The sequence below is a fragment of the Macrosteles quadrilineatus genome, unplaced genomic scaffold (genome assembly GCF_028750875.1).
Source record: "Macrosteles quadrilineatus isolate MER2022 unplaced genomic scaffold, UCM_ALF_1.0 Scaffold_16__1_contigs__length_3527350, whole genome shotgun sequence".
NCBI classification, from domain to species: domain Eukaryota; kingdom Metazoa; phylum Arthropoda; class Insecta; order Hemiptera; family Cicadellidae; genus Macrosteles; species Macrosteles quadrilineatus.
The window spans coordinates 1,805,876-1,827,046 of record NW_026542609.1 but is presented as its reverse complement, the minus strand read 5'-3'; the positions used below and the strand labels follow the sequence as shown (position 1 = coordinate 1,827,046).

The 21,171-nt window shown below is 34.7% G+C and overlaps 1 protein-coding gene across 1 annotated transcript; it reads right to left on the bottom strand.

Moving 5' to 3' along the window:
- Positions 1-1,842: 1,842 nt before the first annotated feature.
- Positions 1,843-19,664, bottom strand: LOC129005119 (dolichyl-phosphate beta-glucosyltransferase-like). Its single transcript, XM_054433930.1, has 8 exons — positions 19,410-19,664; positions 18,601-18,775; positions 17,910-18,118; positions 17,040-17,148; positions 15,926-16,049; positions 14,478-14,597; positions 8,706-8,791; positions 1,843-3,310 (listed from the first exon to the last, which is right to left on the bottom strand). Exons 1-8 carry the CDS (start codon positions 19,470-19,472, stop codon positions 3,204-3,206), a joined length of 993 nt encoding a protein of 330 aa, XP_054289905.1. The 5' UTR covers positions 19,473-19,664; the 3' UTR covers positions 1,843-3,203.
- Between the last annotated feature and the right edge of the window lie 1,507 nt (positions 19,665-21,171).

Here is a 21,171-nt window from a genome sequence, read left to right as displayed (position 1 = left end):
CCAGACATTAATTTTTGGAAAAATAAACCATACAAATTTAATAGGTTTTTATAAACATTTTGGAAAAAAGAAAGTCGATAAGTTAATGAATTACGCAATTAAAAAATAAAACTCCTTATTCACACACTATCAAAAATTATTTATTAAATTAAAAACATTAACATAACTGTAAACAATCCTACTTTGACGGTTCTAATTTTGTATCACAGCTGCTTGGTTGAAATTAGCAACTGTTGTCATAAATTTAGACAATTAATAGTGCTGCACTCTGTTGGTTCATTTTGTAACCTTTTAATGCTATTGATCATCACAAAATCAAATTGTTTAGTTGAAACAGCTGTTAAGATTCTTTAATTCCATTTAAATAAGGGTACTCATAAGGTTAACATGGGGAACTCCAGAGCCACTGGGGCGGAGCCCTTTTGACGGATCTGCACCAAACTTCACACAAACCATCCTACGACCTACAGCCCTTCAAAGGTCGAGTCAATACAAATCTAATTGAAGAATATAATACACGATTTATAAAGTACTAGTGCACCTGTTGGTGGAATTCGAGCAATTGGAAAGTATTAGGGACGTTATTTCAAAACGAAATACAGGGTTAATTTGTTAAACTACGTACAGTTCACCAAAAATGCTGTTATCTGAACTTCAAATTGGAATGATTAACAAAATGATGATAGCCCTAAATTTATTTTGTACACAGGGGAGCAGTATTTGTATGGTACACATTGTTGTAGACGACAAATGGCAGACACAGATGGCCGTACCGGAAGTGAGGCTGTAAAAAATTATACTTCAAAAGATACTGCAATTTTTGTGATTTTCCCAATGTAATATCATAGTTACTCTCACCCAATGCTAAAAAGCTAATGGGAAAATTATGGGTCAGTTTTCTGAAACTGGACTAACATACAAACAATAACTATAAACAATGACCTTGATAAAAAATTAAACTTTAGCCTAAGAATATTTATATTATTTAAAGATTAGTTGAATGAACATTTGACAAGTTTAACCGATGATTTCAGGTTTTAACCGTCAATAAAACATCCTGGAGGGTAAAAAGTAAAATAACCAATCCTTGAAACAAAATGTAATTGATATCAGTAAGAAAACCATAAATACATAGTATAACTAACCTTCAAACAATTAAACTCATTTTGAATGACAAAATATAATTAAAATTAACTATCAAGTACAATAAAGGGGCAAACCAGAAAGCAGATGCTAATTAAATTTTAAAAATTCAGTCTTTGTGGCTGTAGAAACATTTATGCAAAAAATAATCTACTTTCTTTATAGCCTTGTAAACAAATTGGAATGCATCTTGTGAAATCTATGTTTTAAATCACTTTTAATCTAAGATAAAATATATTATTTTGTTAAATAAGACATTAAAGCTAAAAAAGCTGTACAAATTTCTTCATTGAATACTGAGGTTCAATTGACAATTTGTTCTTGTAATTTATCCTAACACAATTAATTATTCATCTTGGTTGCACTAGTTTTTTTTTTTATTATTTGTACAGCAACAATAATAATTGTCCTACTTCAGGGTGAAATAAAATTAATTACCATTAAATAGTAAGTTTTCATTCTATACCCTTTAGTCTAACGATTTTAATTATCTAAGATATGAATGAACTTTTTTATTTTAAAAAACCTGGTATCTAATCACACTTTTTGTATTTGTTTGATGAGCACAGAGAAGTAAGAAACAGAGGATACATTCAATAGTACACTTAAGTGGTACCTATCACCAGTCACTGGTGTCTAGAGAGATTTCTATTCGACCCCTCCCACTCTCCTTTCCCCCCCTCCCCTTCACGTAATAAACCCCCCTTGGGGGTGTAAGACCCTGCGCGCTACAACTGCTGTACAACAATGCTATATCGCTATCACCTTTTGGGCTCCTCCTAGCTAGTTACAAGTACATTTCAGCCCCAAAATATATTGGCTCTCCCATATGCATGTATCCTTTGTATCTTACTTCTCTTTGGCTAAAGTTATACTGATACCAAGTTAAAAATAACAAAATGAACAAGATAAATAAGACAACAAATCTTATCCCTCTAAAAGCAGAATCTAAGTCCAAATTTGATCAACAAAGTAAGAACATAAAAAAATGTTGAAGATAAGGTTACTCTTAGTTTTAAACTGAAATACATTTTCCTTTCACTTCAATCGGTTGATCAATTTTGTTTAAAGTTCCATAATCAATCAAAGCACTTGATGCTTATTTATCTTTAAGCAGAATCAACCTAATATGATTCATTGATTTTTGCGCCATGATAAGAGAAAACTACCCATTTTGGCCACTAAATAAATAAACATGGAACTTTCAAAGGAGAAACGTTCATAAAAACTACAAAATAAAGCATGGTTCATACAACATAAAATAATGGGATAAGTTATTTTAGAAAAAAAAACCAATAAGATTAATTCTTTAAGATTACAGTAAAAGCTCTATTACATTAATGTTAGAGAAGTTCTTAGCCTACAAATTTAATTTATATTTTTATTTAACTCAAAATCAAATTAAATTTTTAAAAAACCCTGCAAAATGTTATGTAAACCAAGCAACCATACCCAAATTTTAAAGCATATTCAATGTTCATTTGATTCTACCCTAAATTAACTAATAAAAGTCTATTAAAACATATTCGTACAAAATGTGTTATCTTATGTAATTTTCTAAATATAGACTGAAGCAATTTTTGGGAAAGAAGAATAGTACAAATAATTTGACATAATGAAAGTAAATATTAACCTCATTATGTCCAATTCTACCAGAACTTGTCTTAAACAATTGGGAACAATTGCCATGCAAATATATTTTTACTCAATCATTGCTTATAATTTTAAATTGAAACTAAGTTCTAGAATTTTAATGATACCCTCTAAGTTGAATGATTATCATTTAAATAAACCATTGATAACTCAGTAGATTAAGTATACATCTAAACCCACTACAGTTTTGCCTGCTTTCTGCAAAATTTCTTTGGAAGAACCGGTTCGATTTTAAAGCCTGACTTATTCCGATGTCATGACCTGTCTTTTTTTAACATACTATTTTATTGAAACTTTGTCACCCTTCCGTAATCATTTTTACCCCAAGTGGAGACGAATAGTCAATATCGCCATCACTAGCTACGCAGTTTGTGGATCACAGCTGAGATCTCGCCACCGACTGATGATCATTTGTGCCTGTGGATTTTCCACGCTCCGATCGTATATCTGAGCCAGATGAGGAACAAATCTTGTCCCATCTGCAGCCAACTCCAGACAGGAACTATTTTGGACCCTGGAAATGAAACGGATGGTTAAAATTTTCTTAGGCTGTAGACAGGCAGCAGTCGTCAGGCATTCCTAGTTCTATATATATATATATATATATATATATATATATATTTTAATTCATTTATTCATTTTCATTTTGTTAATGCATGATTTATATTGAAATGTAACATATTCATTCCTGATCCTCAGCCACTGTATAGTGAATGTTTATGATGAATAAATTGAATTTGAATTTGCAAACAATGCATTTTCACAAACCCGTAGGATTTAGCTACATCTGGTAAATATGGTTAGTTTTACCAGTTTTTAGTAAAAACCAAACCTGAAAATTGATGGAAAATGTTGGTTTTGATTTATTGATTCATTTTGCTATAATCGCGGGAGTTGATGATGCCTTAGCGATTGCAAGAAATGCTCTTAATTTTGCAGAGATTTTTAAAGACGATGATAATGTTCTCCCAATAGCTAGAGATGCGCTCAAATTTTCTGCGATCATGGGGGACAATGTTGAAAACTTCACGATTGTGAGAGACGATGATGATGTCTTTGCCATCGCAGAAGAGGTTACAAATTTGATCATAGTCAGGATGGCCTAATGATAAATGCTCACTAACCTAAATTTATGGCTCAAAGCTAATACTGCTTTTCTACTGGCAACCATACAAGACGTGATAAAACATTATAGATAGTTATAATGGATGTTTAGGAATAAATTATTAATATTAATTGCTATTTAAAGTGATATGTACATTCCAAAACTACTGGCTATAAGTGGTTCATAAACATCTGTTCTTATTTATTATTGTTTATATGATAATTTAGTTACATAATAGAATTGTGATTAAATAAAGAAAAATTGAGTTACTACATTTAAATGTTACATTATTAAAATATCTAACAAATGGCGACGAGAATAATGGAAGAAATAGAAAATATAGCAGAAGATGTAAATAAAGTTAAGAAATTGAAATTATTGCGAAGAACAGTCAAGTTCCAGCTTGGAAATGTAAAGAAGTATGTGGATATAGGAACATTTTCCATCAATGACATCAAAACTAGACTTGACTTGTTAGCTGAGATTAAATCAAAGTATGACTTAATTCAAGACAAGATCGACTTCTACACAGAAGAAGAAAATTTAGAACAAGAGTTGACTTACAGAGAAAGTATTGAATACATGATGATTGATACGAAAACCAGATTAATGGATGCCCAAATGATTCATACGCCTAGTACACAGCATAACTCTACTACTAATCAAAGTCATTGTTTCAATGCAAATCTACATACTGATACACCGATTTCAGTCCTTCCTACTTCAAATTTGAGCTTTACTCCTTATGATGAAAGAGAAAACTTTTCAAATTTTGCCAGAAGACTGGAGGTCTTTATGACTTTGAAAGGTATCAATGATTCTAAATTGAAGACTTTTACACTTTTACATGCATTGACACCCCTTCTACATCAAAAACTATACGACCTATGTACACCAGACAATCCTATGAATAAAGAATATGAAGAGCTTGTAACCTTACTTGACAACTTCCTCGATCCTAAGAAAAGTATTTTGGCTTTACAACACACATTTATAAGTCGAATACAAGAAGATGGAGAATCAATTTCAAACTTTGCTACAGAACTAAAAAAGCTATCAACAAACTGCAAATTTAATTGCGAAGCTTGTGGAAAGTCTGTATTAGACATGCTATTACGACTACAACTCATACGTGGACTTAATGACAAGGACATAAAAACTCAGCTGCTACAAAAATGTGACCACAAACAATTCGTAGAAATCCTTAATACAGCTACTACGATGGAACTTTCAAAACAAGAAAGTACTATGATATGTCCTAAGAGTGGAAACTTAGACATAAATCAAGTAAAGTCTAATCGACAAATTCACGGATCCAGACCGAAATTAAACATCCAAGGATCTTATACAAATAGTAAATTTCGTGTAACAGATTTTGAGTCGCTGAAAGGGAAATGCTACCGATGTGGAAATGTAAACCATAGAGCGAATGTTTGTCCAATGATTGATGAAACCTGTAACACCTGTGGAAAGATCGGACATATTTCAAGAGTATGCCTTAGTAAATCTAAAATCAGTAAAAGACAAGTTCATTACACTGAAAATAATGACATTTCTGAAGAAAACATTCATGAAATAAATTTACTGTCTAACAAAAAGAAGGATGACAAATTTCGCATTGATATAAAAGTGGAAGGTAAAATTGTAACTTTTGAGTTGGATACTGGAGCATCACTTACATCAATTTCTTATGAAGATTACAAAAGATTATTTCCCTCCAAAAGACTTTACAAGACTGGTGTAGAGCTGCGCACATACACAGGGGAGATCATAAAACCTAAGGGAGTAACGTATGTACAATGCGATTATAAGGGACAGTGTTTCATGGGAAAAATGTTTGTCATTAATCAAAATGTCGACAAGATTTTCGGACGAGAATGGATGAGAGAAATAAAACTGGACTGGGGAGAAATAAAATCTATAAACATGAAGGAAACAAGGAAACCGGAGCTGGATTCAATACTTGCGAAATATGAAGATTTGTTTGACAAAAACATAGGATGTATTCCAAACTTTAAAGCAAAATTAAACTTGAAGGACAACTCAAGCCCTATATACATAAAAGCCAGACAGGTTCCATATGCAATCAAAACAAAAGTTGAAAATGAACTCAACCGTCTGGAAACCCAAAAGATTATCACCAAGGTGGATAACTCAGAATGGGGAACACCTATTGTGCCTGTCATAAAACCCAATGGTGACATTCGTATCTGCGCTGATTTCAAGGTTACTCTGAACAAAGTGGTGGAAGATGAGAAGTACCCGATTCCGAGGATTGAAGATATTTTTTCTACAATGAGTGGAGGTAAATACTTTTGTTCTCTTGATATAAGCAATGCTTATTTACATATGCAAATGGACGAAGACAGTAGCAAAATGCAAACTCTAAGTACTCATAAGGGGTTGTTCAAAGTAAATAGACTGATGTTTGGGGTCAAGGTTGCTCCTTCCCTGTGGCAAAAATTCATGGATTCTTTACTACAAGGTATGGATGGAGTGCAATGTTTTTTTGACGATATTTTAGTACAGGGATCAACTTACGAGGAAACTCTACAGAGATTAGAAAAAGTTCTCAATGTTCTGCAGAAGCACAACTTACATTTAAATAGAGACAAATGTAAGTTTTTTGAAAAAAGTATCAAATACCTCGGACACATTATTGATGAAAAAGGCCTACACAAAAGTCCTGAGAAAACTATAGCAATTCAAAATGCTAGAAGGCCTACGAATGTAAGTGAATTAAAAACGTTTTTAGGCTTGGCCACTTACTACAGCAAGTTCATACAAAATTACTCAACAAAAATATATCCTTTGACAAGGTTACTTACGAAAAATGTTAAGTTCAACTGGAGCTCTGATTGTGAAAATAGTTTTCAAAAAGTCAAAGAGGAAATAACAAGTGAACAAATTTTGACTCATTTTGACCCCAACCTGACGGTTACCCTCGCAACGGATGCATCACCTGTTGGACTCGGAGCAGTACTTTCTCACAGACTAGAAAATGGTACAGAAAAACCGATTGCATTTGCTTCACGCACTCTAACAAAAAGTGAAGTAAAATACAGCCAGATTGATAAAGAAGCAGCAGCTATTTATTTCGGCCTGAAGAAATTCTTCCCATACATTTATGGACGCAAGTTTGTATTGATAACTGATCATAAGCCTCTTGTGTCCATATTCGATCCTCAAAAGACACTACCTACTATGGCAGCGACTAGAATCTTCAACTACGCCCATTTCCTTTCAGGGTTTGACTATAAAGTGGAATTTAGAGGAACAGAAAAACACGGAAACGCAGATTTTTTGTCAAGATTTCCAGATGAAAAGACACTACCAAACTCAATGGATGATTATTCTGTTTTTCAAATCAACCAGTTGGAAACACTACCAGTAACAAAAAGACAGATTGCAGATGAATCACAGAAAGAAGAACACCTTAAAACTATCATTCGATATTTGGTAGAAGGAAAAAGTCTTGAGAGTCTTGGATACAATGATTATGAGTTTACATTACAAGATGGATGCTTATTCAAAGGTAACAGAGTTGTTGTTCCACAAAATTTAAAATCAAAAGTACTTACAGAACTACATTTTGGACACTTGGGAATAGTTAAAATGAAGGCTTTAGCAAGAAGCTACTGCTATTGGCAAGGCATCGATCATGATATTGAACATCTGGCTAAGACATGTAGACAATGTTGTCTAAAACAAAATAAACCACCTCAAACGACTCCTCACCCATGGCAAACCCCTGATGGTCCGTGGCAAAGAATACATATTGATTTTGCTGGGCCTTGTTTCGGAAATAATTATTTTTTTATTGTGGTTGATGCTTACACAAAATGGGTTGAGGTGTTTCAAACAAAAACTACTTCTTCTGATTGGTGTGTCAAGAAATTAAGACAATTGTTTTCAACGTTCGGAATTCCATTTACTTTAGTTTCTGATAATGGCAGACAATTTTGTGGACATACTTTTGAAACATTTTTGAAAAACTATGATGTGTTACACAAAACCAGCGCTCCATTCCATCCTTCGTCCAACGGCCAAGCAGAGAGGTTTGTCCAAACCATAAAGAAGGGTCTACTGGCAATGAAAGATGAAGGAGGGGATATGGACATAAAGTTACAACGATTCTTAATGCAATTGAGACAAGCAAGAAACTCTACTGGGTCAAACTCTTATTTTCTAATGTTTCAAAGAAATGTGAGAACAAGATTAGATTTAATGACAACAAGCAACACATCTTCGAACAATGACTTCAAATGTGCAAAGGTAGTGAGGGGGTTTAAAAAAGGGGAGAGAGTTCAAGCATACGACTTTAGACATAGTAAAAACAAGTGGATGTTTGGTTATGTTAAAAGCAAGGAAGGTAAATTAATTTATGTTCTGAAAATGGATGATGGATCTACATGGAGACGGCATGTCAATCACATGTTACCGACCAAATTCAAGGGGGAGGATTGATATGTACATTCCAAAACTACTGGCTATAAGTGGTTCATAAACATCTGTTCTTATTTATTATTGTTTATATGATAATTTAGTTACATAATAGAATTGTGATTAAATAAAGAAAAATTGAGTTACTACATTTAAATGTTACATTATTAAAATATTTAACATAAAGGATTATATTGTATATGTTTACCATCAGTTATTTATAGTAAAATTCTAATTTTTGAAAACCCGCAAACTAAAAAAAAAAACTTAACTGATGAAAAATGCAACTTGCATATTACTAAAACTATTGACTACAAAGAAGATAGTATACTATCTGTGTATATTCAATGCTAAAACATACCATCAATTTCTGTCCAGTTGACACAAACTTCGCTGACAGGTATACTCAGTTCTTCTGCCAAGTAGAGAAGTTCAACATCAAATGCCCTATAAGTTTTTTTTTATAAATCAGCTGTCTGGAATAGCTCAAATTAAACTGCTGTGCTAACAATTAATCATTAGATAGAAAAATATTAAACTTATAAATAAAATTTCCCAATACAAAATTACACACAGTCACTAGTATTTGTGGTTACTATTATTAACCGACTTCCCCACTACCAACAAAGGAGGAGGTTCTCAATTTGTTTGTGGCGATGTTTTTTTTTTCTATGTATGTTCACCAATTTCTCTGTGATTCTTTTACCGATCAGTGTGGTTCCACCACCAAAATAACCAGGAGAATTTCTATTTGGTACCTTATATATTATGTTTAAGTATAATATTTGTTTCGGTGAAATATTCTGAAAACCTTAAATATTCAACATTTGTTTTGTTTACATTTGTGCAGATTGTTTACATTTGTGCAGAGAAGGCAATAAATAATAATAACATTCCTACAGCTGTTAGTTGAAACCATTTAAATGAAGCTACAGACAATAATTCTTCATAAAACAGTTGCTTCATACTGATCAATAAACTATTTCTTGCCATGGAGCCTTTGAATTACATTGAGAAAAATGCATTTTGTTTTGGTTACTATAAAAAATGTATTTTAACATTTGACCTGATTTTTGTATACAGTAATTCTGTTATTAGTATTGAATATTCTGACTTACAAAAACATACATGTTTCAGTGAATAGCTGTATGATATTGAAAAATAAATGTGTATTGTGAAAACCAAAGCATTCGTAAAACAGGTCTAAATATAAATTAAACGCAATTATTCCTTGCACCACTTTTAGCTGGACCAATCTTTCATATACATATTTCATTTGCAGATGTGGAATGTTTATTAATATTCTCTACCCAGTTACTATATTATATCAATACTATTATGCCTGCTTCGGAAAGTCCTAGAGGAAGATGATTTGCAATTTCGACTAGGCTATATCTTGAGCAAACAAAACCCCCTACATGACTTACACCACTTTAAGCTGAACCAATCTTTTATATAATATTTTCCAAAGGTACTATACGTGTTAACAACCAATTTTCCCCTTTTGAGAGATTTTTTAGTGCTGGTAGCTGAGGAATAACTTTCATTCCAAAAGGCTTGAGACGTTACTGCATTTCTTTTTATAATGTAGAAGTACACCGATTGCAGGAAACGATGATGTCTGACATGTAAATATATCTAGAAAAGACAATTAGTTTTTCATTAGGCCTAATGTAATGGACAACTCTTTCCTTCTTAAGGAATATCTAAAAATGTTTATTTTCATACCCATTGATTATGTAACTTGAACAGGTGACTCAAGCAGTTTTAAAATAATGATTGTTCTGTTGGAACTTTTGATTGTGTCAAACAGTTTTGCTTATCAAAAATCCTCAAGTAATTAATATATAAAAAATTATACAGTCACTAAAAATCATTAAATAATTTATTTTTGTAAAAAAATACAACCGACTTCAAACGCTCTAAAAAGAATGAAATTATTTCAATAAAATACACTTTTGTATTAGGCAAGCTCACGTATTTCAAGTCGGCGCGGCTCAAACTGCAAATATGATTGAAACTAAATATTGTGTGTGTATTTTGAAAATTAATAAATTGTAGCTGGATAACATAAATATATAAAAAAAACATACTGAACTGTTTTGTTTATATATTAAAGGAAATATCTTCTTGTATTTTATGTTTAGGCCCACTTCACAATAAATGTATTATGAAAATAACACACACAAATGTTCTATATGAATAGGAAAATAATTTAGTTTGATATTATTATGATAGGGAAAAGAAGCTAGTTTAGTATTAAAACGTTACTTTTCCAATTAAGAAACATTTAAATGCGTTATACGCTTTTTAAAGATACTCGTTAATACCACTATAATGCCAATCTCTGATTACGGTAATAAAATAACACTTAACGCATAACTATGAAAAAGACATGCAGATTAACACCTTTAGTTATAGATAGCCACCTGCAAATATGGACACCCTCTTTCAATTTTGTATCAAAAATCATCATAGAGCTGCGCCGACTTAAAATACGTGAGCTTGCCTAATACAAAAGTGTATTTTATTGAAATTATTTCATTCTTTTTAGAGCGTTTGAAGTCGGTTGTATTTTTTTACAAAAATAAATTATTTAAATAAGTTAATTTGTCCATAGACTAACCAACACAAGCAGACTTCTCATCCCATTGTAAATTTTGAAGCTTGTTTTTTGTGTCTAGTTCATGAACGGTGACACTGGGCGCTAGTGTCAACAAAATTTTGTTTAAATTATTTTAGGGTTAATTTCTTGATTTGTGCTTAACTGTTTGGTTATATAATTAGGGGACAAGTTATTGTTTATGATTAGATCCTATTATTTGGCTAAACGAGGTTTCAAATGACTGAAATAGCAAGAAACAATAATAATTGTTAACAAAACACAACTTCTGCGTACAGAACTAACAATAAAATTGTCTTCAGCTGTTCCATAAGGATGAGAAATCTACTAAGGGAGTATGTTTTATCCATGGTACAACTCACTCAAGCCATCCAAAAGCACATCTGGAATTTGTCTACAGGTTAACGAAGAACTTGGAAAGGGTCTTTTATGAGAAATTTAGAATCTTTTTAAAATAGTCGTAGTGACAGTAGCATCAGTCATGCATAACATCTACACTAATATCTGGTTCTATATCTTGAAGGTTCCAGAAAAATATCACCCCAAAGTTGTACTAGTGTTAAAAAAAAAACATTACTAAACCCTTTTCTTTTCTTCTTTAACTTAAATTTACTTTTAGAAATAAACAAATATTGAATACTCAGTTTTTTTTATTTAGTATGATAGCAACTTTTGAGAGAACTAGTAATTTCAATTCCATTATAAAGTTGTGACAAGTTTTAAAATCAAAATGAAGGTAAATAAATTTTGAGCATTGGCAGAGTGCACTGAGGAATTACTCATTTCTGTTGAATACGCCAACATTTTTTAACCAATGCCGGATTTACCACTAGGTCGATTAGGCCGTTGCCTAAGGCCGCAAAAAAAGGGGGCTGCAGAGGATTGACAAAAATATTTTTTTCAGTACATTTGAATTTTTTACCATCAATTTGCTGCAACCCCGTAGTTTCGGCCGAAGGAACATGTTCATGATTTTTCCGCGCCCGCGGGTTTCGATAATGATGCCCCATGATTGTGGCCCGTGGGAGATGTTCATGATTTTGCCGCAGTGGTGGGTGTCAGTGACGATATTCCCTTTTTTTTTTTTTTTTTTTTTAATAGAGGGCCAGGCTTCAAGTAACCATGGGATTGCATCGCAGCTAGAACAGCTTATTGTGCACCCTCATTCACAGGTCCTCATTCTTTGTCAAATCCCAGGTCCTTTGTGAACCGTGAGATCCTTTTGACAATGGTGACCCGTTCTTCCCTTTGATCTCCAGTCGATAGGCCAAGGGATCTCATGCGCAGACCTTGTAGGGCTGGGCACATAAATATCACGTGGAATGCTGTCTCCTCCTCCTCTCCACATTACCTACATAAGAGGCTTTCAACTTGAATTCCCATCTTGTGTAAATGTCCACGGAATACCCAATGGCCGCTAATAAAGCCAACCACCTTCCGCAGGGTCTTCCTACTCAGCCCAAGGGCTTCTGCCGCTATCGCACCTGTAGGTGCCTTCAGCATTCTCTTTGACTGTACATTTCCTTCTGTTCTTTCCCAGTTCCTTTGATGTTCTATGCCCATCCACTGGCGAACAGCTCTCCGTGCTGTGTTGTAAGCAATACCACACGTCGGCTCTGGACCCATGAGCGGGCTTTCAGCTCCTTTGTTTGCCCACTTGTCAGCTCCCTCATTGCCAGCAATACCTTTGTGCCCTGGAACCCAACTAAGGATGATCCTGTTGGTCTTTCCCAGGGCTTTCATGGCTTGATGACAGTCCCATACAGCCTTGGAGGTAAAGTCGAAACTGTCAAGTGCCATTAGTGCTGCTTTGCTGTCTGAGTTCATGTATATAGTGTGGCCTATAAGACCGCGCTTCAAACACACTCTCGCACACTCAGACAGGGCCACCACTTCTGCCTGGAATACAGTGGCCATTTTTTCCAAACTTACGCAGAACTGCACCTTGGGTCTGACTCCATATATTCCAGCCCCCGTGCCCGTTGGCTTTTTCGAGCCATCCGTATACCAGGTGATCCCCCTTTTCATGAATTCAGGTTCACCCTTATCCCAGGCATCCCTGTCAACAATGTTGACATTGTATGGTTTTTCTAGATCTGTGATCTTCACCATCCTGTCTGGTAGCATTTCCAAGGAGTTCGTTTGCACCTTGTCTACAATTCTTGTGTGCTCACTGGAGGCATTATACTTCCAGTTGCCACTACAAGCCATTCTGTAGGCTGCCATCCTTGCCTCTCCTTTCACATTGATGTCGAGAGGTGGCAGGTTTAGCACTACTTCCAGGGCTGCAGTTGGAGTGCCTCTCATGGCTCCTGTGATGCTAAGGCATGCCACTCGCTGGATCTTTTGTAGTCTCTTTACAGCGGTAGTTTGCATTACCTTGGTCCACCAGACCACCGAGCCATACACCATCATCGGTCTTGCAACCCTAGTGTATAGCCAGTTAGTCATTTGTGGACTTAGACCCCAGGTCTTCCCAACAGCCCGCCTCATCATCATAAGTGTGGTCTGAGAACGTTGCGTTATATGTGCCAAATGGCTGTTCCAGGTGAGCTTGTCGTCCAGCCTTATTCCTAGGTACTTGAACTCCCTCTTAACCTGGATCTGATTACCGAAGAGAGTTGGTACTCTAGCCATATCAACATTTCTCTTCCTTGTAAATGGTACCATTACAGTCTTCATTGGATTGACCCTCAGACCTTCCTGGTTACACCACCTCTCCACTATGGACAATGCCCTCTGCATGAGTTCCAGGCAAGTGTTCATAAATTTTCCTCTTATTAGTACAACAATATCGTCAGCATATCCTTGAGCGTACATGCCCTGTGCATTGAGCTCGGACAGGAGATCGTCAACCACCAGGTTCCACAGATTTGGCGATATTCCCTTGATTTAAGGTAAATGTTAGGGATTTCTCCGCGATCATGAGTGACGATGATTAGCTCCCGCAATTATGGCCTGTGGGAGATATCCCCGATTGCCGTAGTCGCAAGAGTCAATGATTATGTCCCCGCGTTTGCAGCCAAAAGGGATGTTTATGATTTCATTGCGGTCACGGGTGTCGATGATGATTGCGGCACGTGGCAAATGTTCACGATTATTCCGCGATCGTGGTGGACAATGATGATTTACCCGTGATTGTGGCCCACGGGAGATGTTCAAAATTTCATCCACGATCGCTGGTGACAATGATGAGACTGTGGGAGATTTTTATGTTTTCACCACTTTCAGAGGAAATTCCACCACAGGGTTGAGGGCCACTCAATTAATTTGGCCTAGGTCACAAGTACCTTAAATCCGGCAATGTTTTTAACCACGTCAAACAGAAAGGACAACTTGTTTTTTTAATTAGCCTACAATATCTATCATATTACAATGAGAAAATTGAATTTCAGACTAGCAAACCCTGTAAACAGGTCATTCACCTATGTTCATTATTAATAAAAAATATGCTACAGCTGATCATCAAGATAGTATGAGTACTGATGAAAGACATGTTATGGTACTTACCATCGCTCCACATGCAAGTTCGAGAACAGAACTCTAGCTGCCTCTCTGGTGAGTAGCTTGAACCCGCACTGTGTATCATGTACACTACGAACTGCCAGCGTCCACACCAGCAGGTGAAACCTGTAAATCATGTTCTGTCATACTGCTGAAAAACAGATTTAAGGCTGTTTGGGCACGAGGGAACTCTTGGGATGAGCTAAGTAGTTCCTTAAGTCACTACTTCAGGTACGTACATCAGATACACTGTTTATGTATGTCGCCAATGTTAGTTTTAGCACGGTGATTGGTGGGGTGAAATGTGAAATTTTGCCGTAGAAGGCAATTTAAAATAATTAGATAGGCCTACAAATTTACTGGTTAAAGAAAACAAGATACAATATTTAGCTACTTGTAAATCTTTGTTACCCTCAGAAAATTACATACTTTTTAATGAACTAAAATTGTGTTTTAGTGTTTATAAATTTTCTAAGTGACAAGGTCATTACATTTTTTTCAGGATGAGATTACAATAATATTTATAAACATAATTAATAAGATTTAATCATTGTAAATTAACACTTTTGTCCAAAAATGTTGACCTTTTGGCCAAAACTGATTGACAATATTGAATATTATTGTATCTCCCTTATTCGCTGGTAAATAGTGAATGTTCCCTGCAGAACAGTGACACATCTTCAGCAGTAACGGTTTAATCGCGAAGATATGTGTTAAGTGGGAAATCCTGATCAACTCATAGAAAAATTGTGAAAATCACAAGCGATCACAACGAAATTGAACATTTTCAATCGTCCATCTTCACAGATGCTTTCTGCGAAAATGAAAGCTCAACTCAGCTCAAAAGTCCAGCCGCTAACATAATTCTAATATAAATAAACTGACCCAAGCTTAAAAAATTATTTCTTGCCGAACCGATCTCTCTGGCCTACTGTTGGCCAGTCCCTGACCCAAAAATATCAGGAATTAGCGAATCCCTATTTGACCAAATTAAAGTGTCTGAAGTGATCTTCTAGAATAAAATTTACTTGACAAGTTTTATTAAATAGAATGTTGAAAACAATAAACTATTCACATTACGTATTTGAAAAGTGGAGTCAGATATTCCGATCAGTCAGTTTTCCTGAGCTAATTTTATGCTACAAGGGGAGGGTTTTACTCTAGGTCAATGTATTTTGTTTAGAGTGGAAATAATTCCTATTTTCAACTGTAATTCATAGCTCCATTTTAATTTTCTGATTGCACTTTTTAAAAACACAAAGAGAACCATGGTAAAAGTTATACATTAATTAATTTGTATTTTCAATCCAAGACACTAGCTATACCTTTTACCTCCGGATATATATTCCATAATGATTGAAGAGATTTAATTTGATTATTTTTACCCAACAAAATGTAGTACAAATAAGATGTTAAAAAATGTACATAGGCTACAAAAAAAAAGAATGACATACCCGTGCATTAGAATGGTGCGGATCAACGAACGTGAGGCAATTGCGTCTTTCTCGAGATGAGCTCGTGAGCCGCACACCACGGCCAGTGTGTTGGATATCCTCTCAGCCTCCGTCAGGTAATCTCCTAAACCCAACAATGGTACAGTGATAACACATTACAGTATAACCTCTTTAATACGAACCCCCATAATCCGAACGTCTCATTGGTGTAATCTATACACAGTACAGTAGTTCTTTATTGTATACTGTATTTATTGATATATGCACCGTAATTGTTTCTATTGTAATGTACAGTACTGTTTATTTACTATGTTTACTACTGTATAAAATCAACACTGTATTTTACTTTATAAATCATTTTTTACTTTTCCTGTAACAATTATGATCCATTTTAGCCACATTTGAGCTATTGTTATATAAAAAAACAACAACAAGTTATGTAATCTGAACTATTCAATAGTCCAAGCTACCCCCGGTCCCAATTAGTTTGGATTTAAGAGGTTCTGCTGTACTCTGTGCTCAATAATACTATAGTCCCACCTCCACCCCTTATTTTATAAAATTTGGTATAGGGCATTAGGTATGACCAAATAAAAATATATGAGACAAATCTGATCATGGGTATTACATGCATTTCGTATTGGGTGATTTGAAATACTGTAGGCCTAGCATGATTTGGTTGTAATCCAGCGGTAATGGTACGGTACGTAGTTTGATAAAACCATAAGAAAATTGTTGGTTTTACCATAGACTAAGCAACACAAGTAGACGCCTCATCCCATTGTAAATTTTGAAGCTAGTTTTTTATGTCTAGTTCATGTACGTCCACACTGATCGCTGGGGTAGACGAAATTTTGTTACTATCATTTTAGGGTTATTTTCATGATTTGTGCTTTACTATTTGGTTATATAACTAGGAGACCAATTATTGTTTATGATTATATCGTTTTATTTGGTTAAATGAGGTTTTAAATGACTGAAATAACAAGAAACAAATTGTAAACAAAACACAACCTCTACAGTTGGACGTACAGAAATAACAATAAAATTGGCTTCAGCTGTTCCATTAGGATGACAAATCTACTAAGGGAGTATGTTTTATCTATGGTTTTACCTTTTACAAGACTTTTGAGGCTGTCTTCCAGTTTGACGAGATCAGAGAACTTCGTAGCTCCGTCAGCATCGGCAAACAGAAGCATCGCACCCCTGGCTGACTGCATACCCTGGAATAACTTGTATTGTATAGCTGAACAATACAGTACCTAGCCCTAACTAAATATTAATTAATCTGATATTTTGTTATTTTAACTATTTTGGGTGACACCACATTTTAACTTAGGCTTAATATGTTACTTATTAAGCTTAATAGGTACTTTTTAAGCTTAATAAGTAGCTAATCAATCTAGAACAAAAATTGTAGATGTTAGCCTCTAGATTACCAAGTAATACTAAACAAAGTTTAAATACCTGCTATTAGGCAGTTCATTCAATTGCAGAGGCAACTAGTTTTGGCTCGTACATGGAGCTATCATCAGGTGGTACAAGGACGTTTTTGTTATCTTCACTTGAACATCGTCAAATTTAAAACACACAAAAGTAAACATTTGAAAACAAGACACAGAAGTTCCCAATATATTTATGGTTACTGATCAGTTCATAACTGACAACACTAGATCCCGGCAAAGTTAGTCCAGACTCACTGGTCTCACTTGCGTCTGATGATGGCTCCATGTAGGAGCTGAAACTAGTTGCTTCTGCAATTGAATGAACTGCCACATAGCAGGTAGGCCTGAGATCTACATTTTTTTCAATAGAAGAGTAGGCCTAAACCCAAATGGGCTATTATTTATCAGTAAGCTGCAAGATCAAAACAATTTATAATTTATAAATTGCCTATATAGCATCATCATACATGAATTCGTCACATTCACTTCAATGCTGAGAAACACATAGCATATCGTAAATTAAGCCAGATGTAACATACCAGTCTTACTGCTCCACCTTTGCCCCGGTTCGTCTGGAGGTTCAAGACACGACACTGGTTTGCTCCATACTTCCGAGTGTACTCCTGCGCAACTTCTACTGTCTTGTCCCGACTGCCATCACTTACAACAATCACCTCGTAAGTGAATCTTGGCAAGGTCTTTTTTCTTGTTTCAAGAAACTCAAAACATTCATCTAACATCGGTGGTACTGAAAAATATGTGCAAAGGCCATCATCATGGATGATTTTGAGTACTACTACAGCCTATAAGCAATCAACATACGTGTGTTTCAAACGATAATCCAACATACAAGTGTTTTTAATAACAACCCAACAAACTTATATAGGTACCCTAACTGGTGTTATCTATAAATAAATGATGATAGTTACTTTGATCAGCTGTATTTAATTTACCATTTTAAATTGTTATCAAATCGGAATGTTTGATGATCCTATGGATTATTCTATATCCGGAATAGTATTTCCTAGGTTATATTGTAACAAATATATAGTAAAACCAAGACATAAGTTATAAAAATTTATTTTGTGGAAATTTGATAATAATATGAAATAGGCTTAGTCAGGCCTAAGTATGTTTGATGCAGTTATGATTCAAAACACCAGTAGGCCTAGGCTCTTAAAAAACACTTTCTTAGATTGGAAGACTTGGTTTCAATTAACAATCACTTACATCTTTTTTCCTCATCATATGCCGGAACAATAACAGATAAGAGGACTGAAAAAGGCTCGTCCAGTGATGGGAATAATATCCTCAAACCTTCTTTGGTGTTTAGGAATGACTTTTCTTTTTCCGTTCGCTTTACAACTGGGTGTGGTGTGGTAGTCTTCATTAGGACTACACAGAGCTGCAACATAAATACTCAAATCGGTGACTAAGTTATCATTTGAGATGAGGACGCCACCAAAATATGAGTGAAGGATGAGTGTAGACTGGAGTGTGATGTCTTGTGTAGCTTTGTTACTTACTTACTATGACCAGCTATTTCATTAGTCAGAACCATTTATTAAAAAGTCTAATGATCAAGGACAACTGGGCCCAGTTTCGAATCCTCAAAAAGCTACAAACTTTCCTCAAGATCGAACCGGCGACATTTAGATTACTAGGAGAGCACTATATGGGTTTGTACCACTATCGCTAAAAACGTTATTCCAGTACACTGTACATTAATGTAGCCTACAAAATGGCATCAACGTGAGCAAAAACCCATGGCAAGGATTTCTAAGGTTTTCTGAACTTTTTCAATATAGAGTAGAGGAAAAAACATTATGAGAGTGTTTTTGAGAGAGACTATGAAAACTATGATTTCTAGAGAAGTATGTTGAAGCATCATGCATGTTTTTTTATTTGGAACATCGTTTGTAGCCAATAGGACTAGGCCTAACTTAAACTAGGTTTTATTATTTATTCATCCCAGGTAGGCTATAGGCTAATAAAAATCCATAAAAAGAATAAGGTTGTGTTGGTTTTATTATACTTACAGCTGCAAACAAAACCGCAATAAATGCTATACAATACACGAGCAAAAAGTATATGTATTCCATTGTTTATAGTTCTGAACACTTAAATTGGTTGAATTAAATCTTTAAGATGAACCAGTTTTCTTGAATCTCAGAAAGGATAAACAAGTTAGTAGCCACGTAGGGCTGACTGGTGACTACCAAAGGTTATGTTGTTGTCATCGGAAATAAGAGAATATTGTTGATAACCATACAACTTGACAAGACAAAACATCAAAAACTCAACCTCAAAAACTTTGCTTTTTCTGTTGTTATTTTACTATTATACAACAGCTGTTACAAAATAGATAAATACCGGCACAGCTGACTGCTGTTAGTGTAGTGCTTGAGTGTTTTCGTTTAGTTTTGACACGTTGACGTTGGACGAGCGACGAGCGTAGAATAAAGTGGTTTTGTGTTTATTTTGAACAGTACTATTTATATACCAAATAAACGCTATAATTTCAAAATAGCATTGATAATAAAATGTTGGAATTCCATGAAAATGGATCAACTTTATAATACAGAAAGTTTTTACAGTTTAAAGTAAAATTATTAGTAAAATAACGTATATGTGGCTGATTGACTTCACATCTCGCGAGTATAGAAGCATGTACGGTTATGCTTATAAGAATTTATTACTTATAGTAGGTCCTACTATAGCTCCGAAAGTGAAGTATTATTTCAATTTGTTCTAATTATTTAACTTTTAAGCAATTCTACATTTTATAAAAATGAAGATGTTATGTAAAACTATTCGCTACTTTCATTCGTTCAGTTTGCTGCTTTGTTTGCATATGACTTGATACTTTAGCTATTTCAACGAAGAATATTTTTTGATTAAATTGATGGATGGACCCTGCAGTCCTTTATTATCGGGGCTTAAATAGATGGTTCTGACTAATAAAACAGCTAATCTTAATCAGTAACAAAGCTACATAAGTAACACACTCCATTCTATACTCATCCTTCACTCATATTTGGGTTAGAATACGCGCGTCGCGCATAGGTGGCATCCCCATCTCAATCTATATAATTAATACGCTACATGAAACTTTGTCGGTTGAACTCCTTCGCCATTTCTTAACCGATTTTATCCATTGACGTCTCATTGGAAAGAGCGTGTCGCGTAGATTTGCAAACTGGCCTTACATTTTCGAAAAAGCCCTTTGGGCTCTGCCCCAGTGGCTTTGAAAGTTCCCATGTTATCCTTATGAAGAACATAATTGTTTACATTTTGATCAGCTGTATAATTTAATTGCTGTTATTTATTTTTCAATTCAATGAAACGCACTGAGTACATTTATATTTACTGTTTGAGTTTGTGTAAACATAACCCCCAAGACGGATTGTGTTAGTATGGTTGTATCTTAAATTTATACTAGGCGTGCAATGCAGTTGTATGCTTGCAATATTGAGCGGAGCTAGCATATTAATCCAATACTTTTCTAAAGTCAATTTTACATCTGTTCCTCGCAAATGAGATTAAATACCTGCAGATCCAATGTCAATGGTATATTTGGTTCACTTAAATGGAATGTCTATTTGCAGTATTCTAAGTCAATTATAAGTCTGGTTTACGCAAATGAATTGTCTACTTGCAGGAACCAAAGTTTATGTTTCATCTGGTTCTTATATATTAAATGTCTAATCGCAGTATCCAATGCCAATGATACATTTGGTTCGGATAAATAAAATGCCTATTTGCATTATCCAAAGTCAATGGTATACTATTGACGGTTTA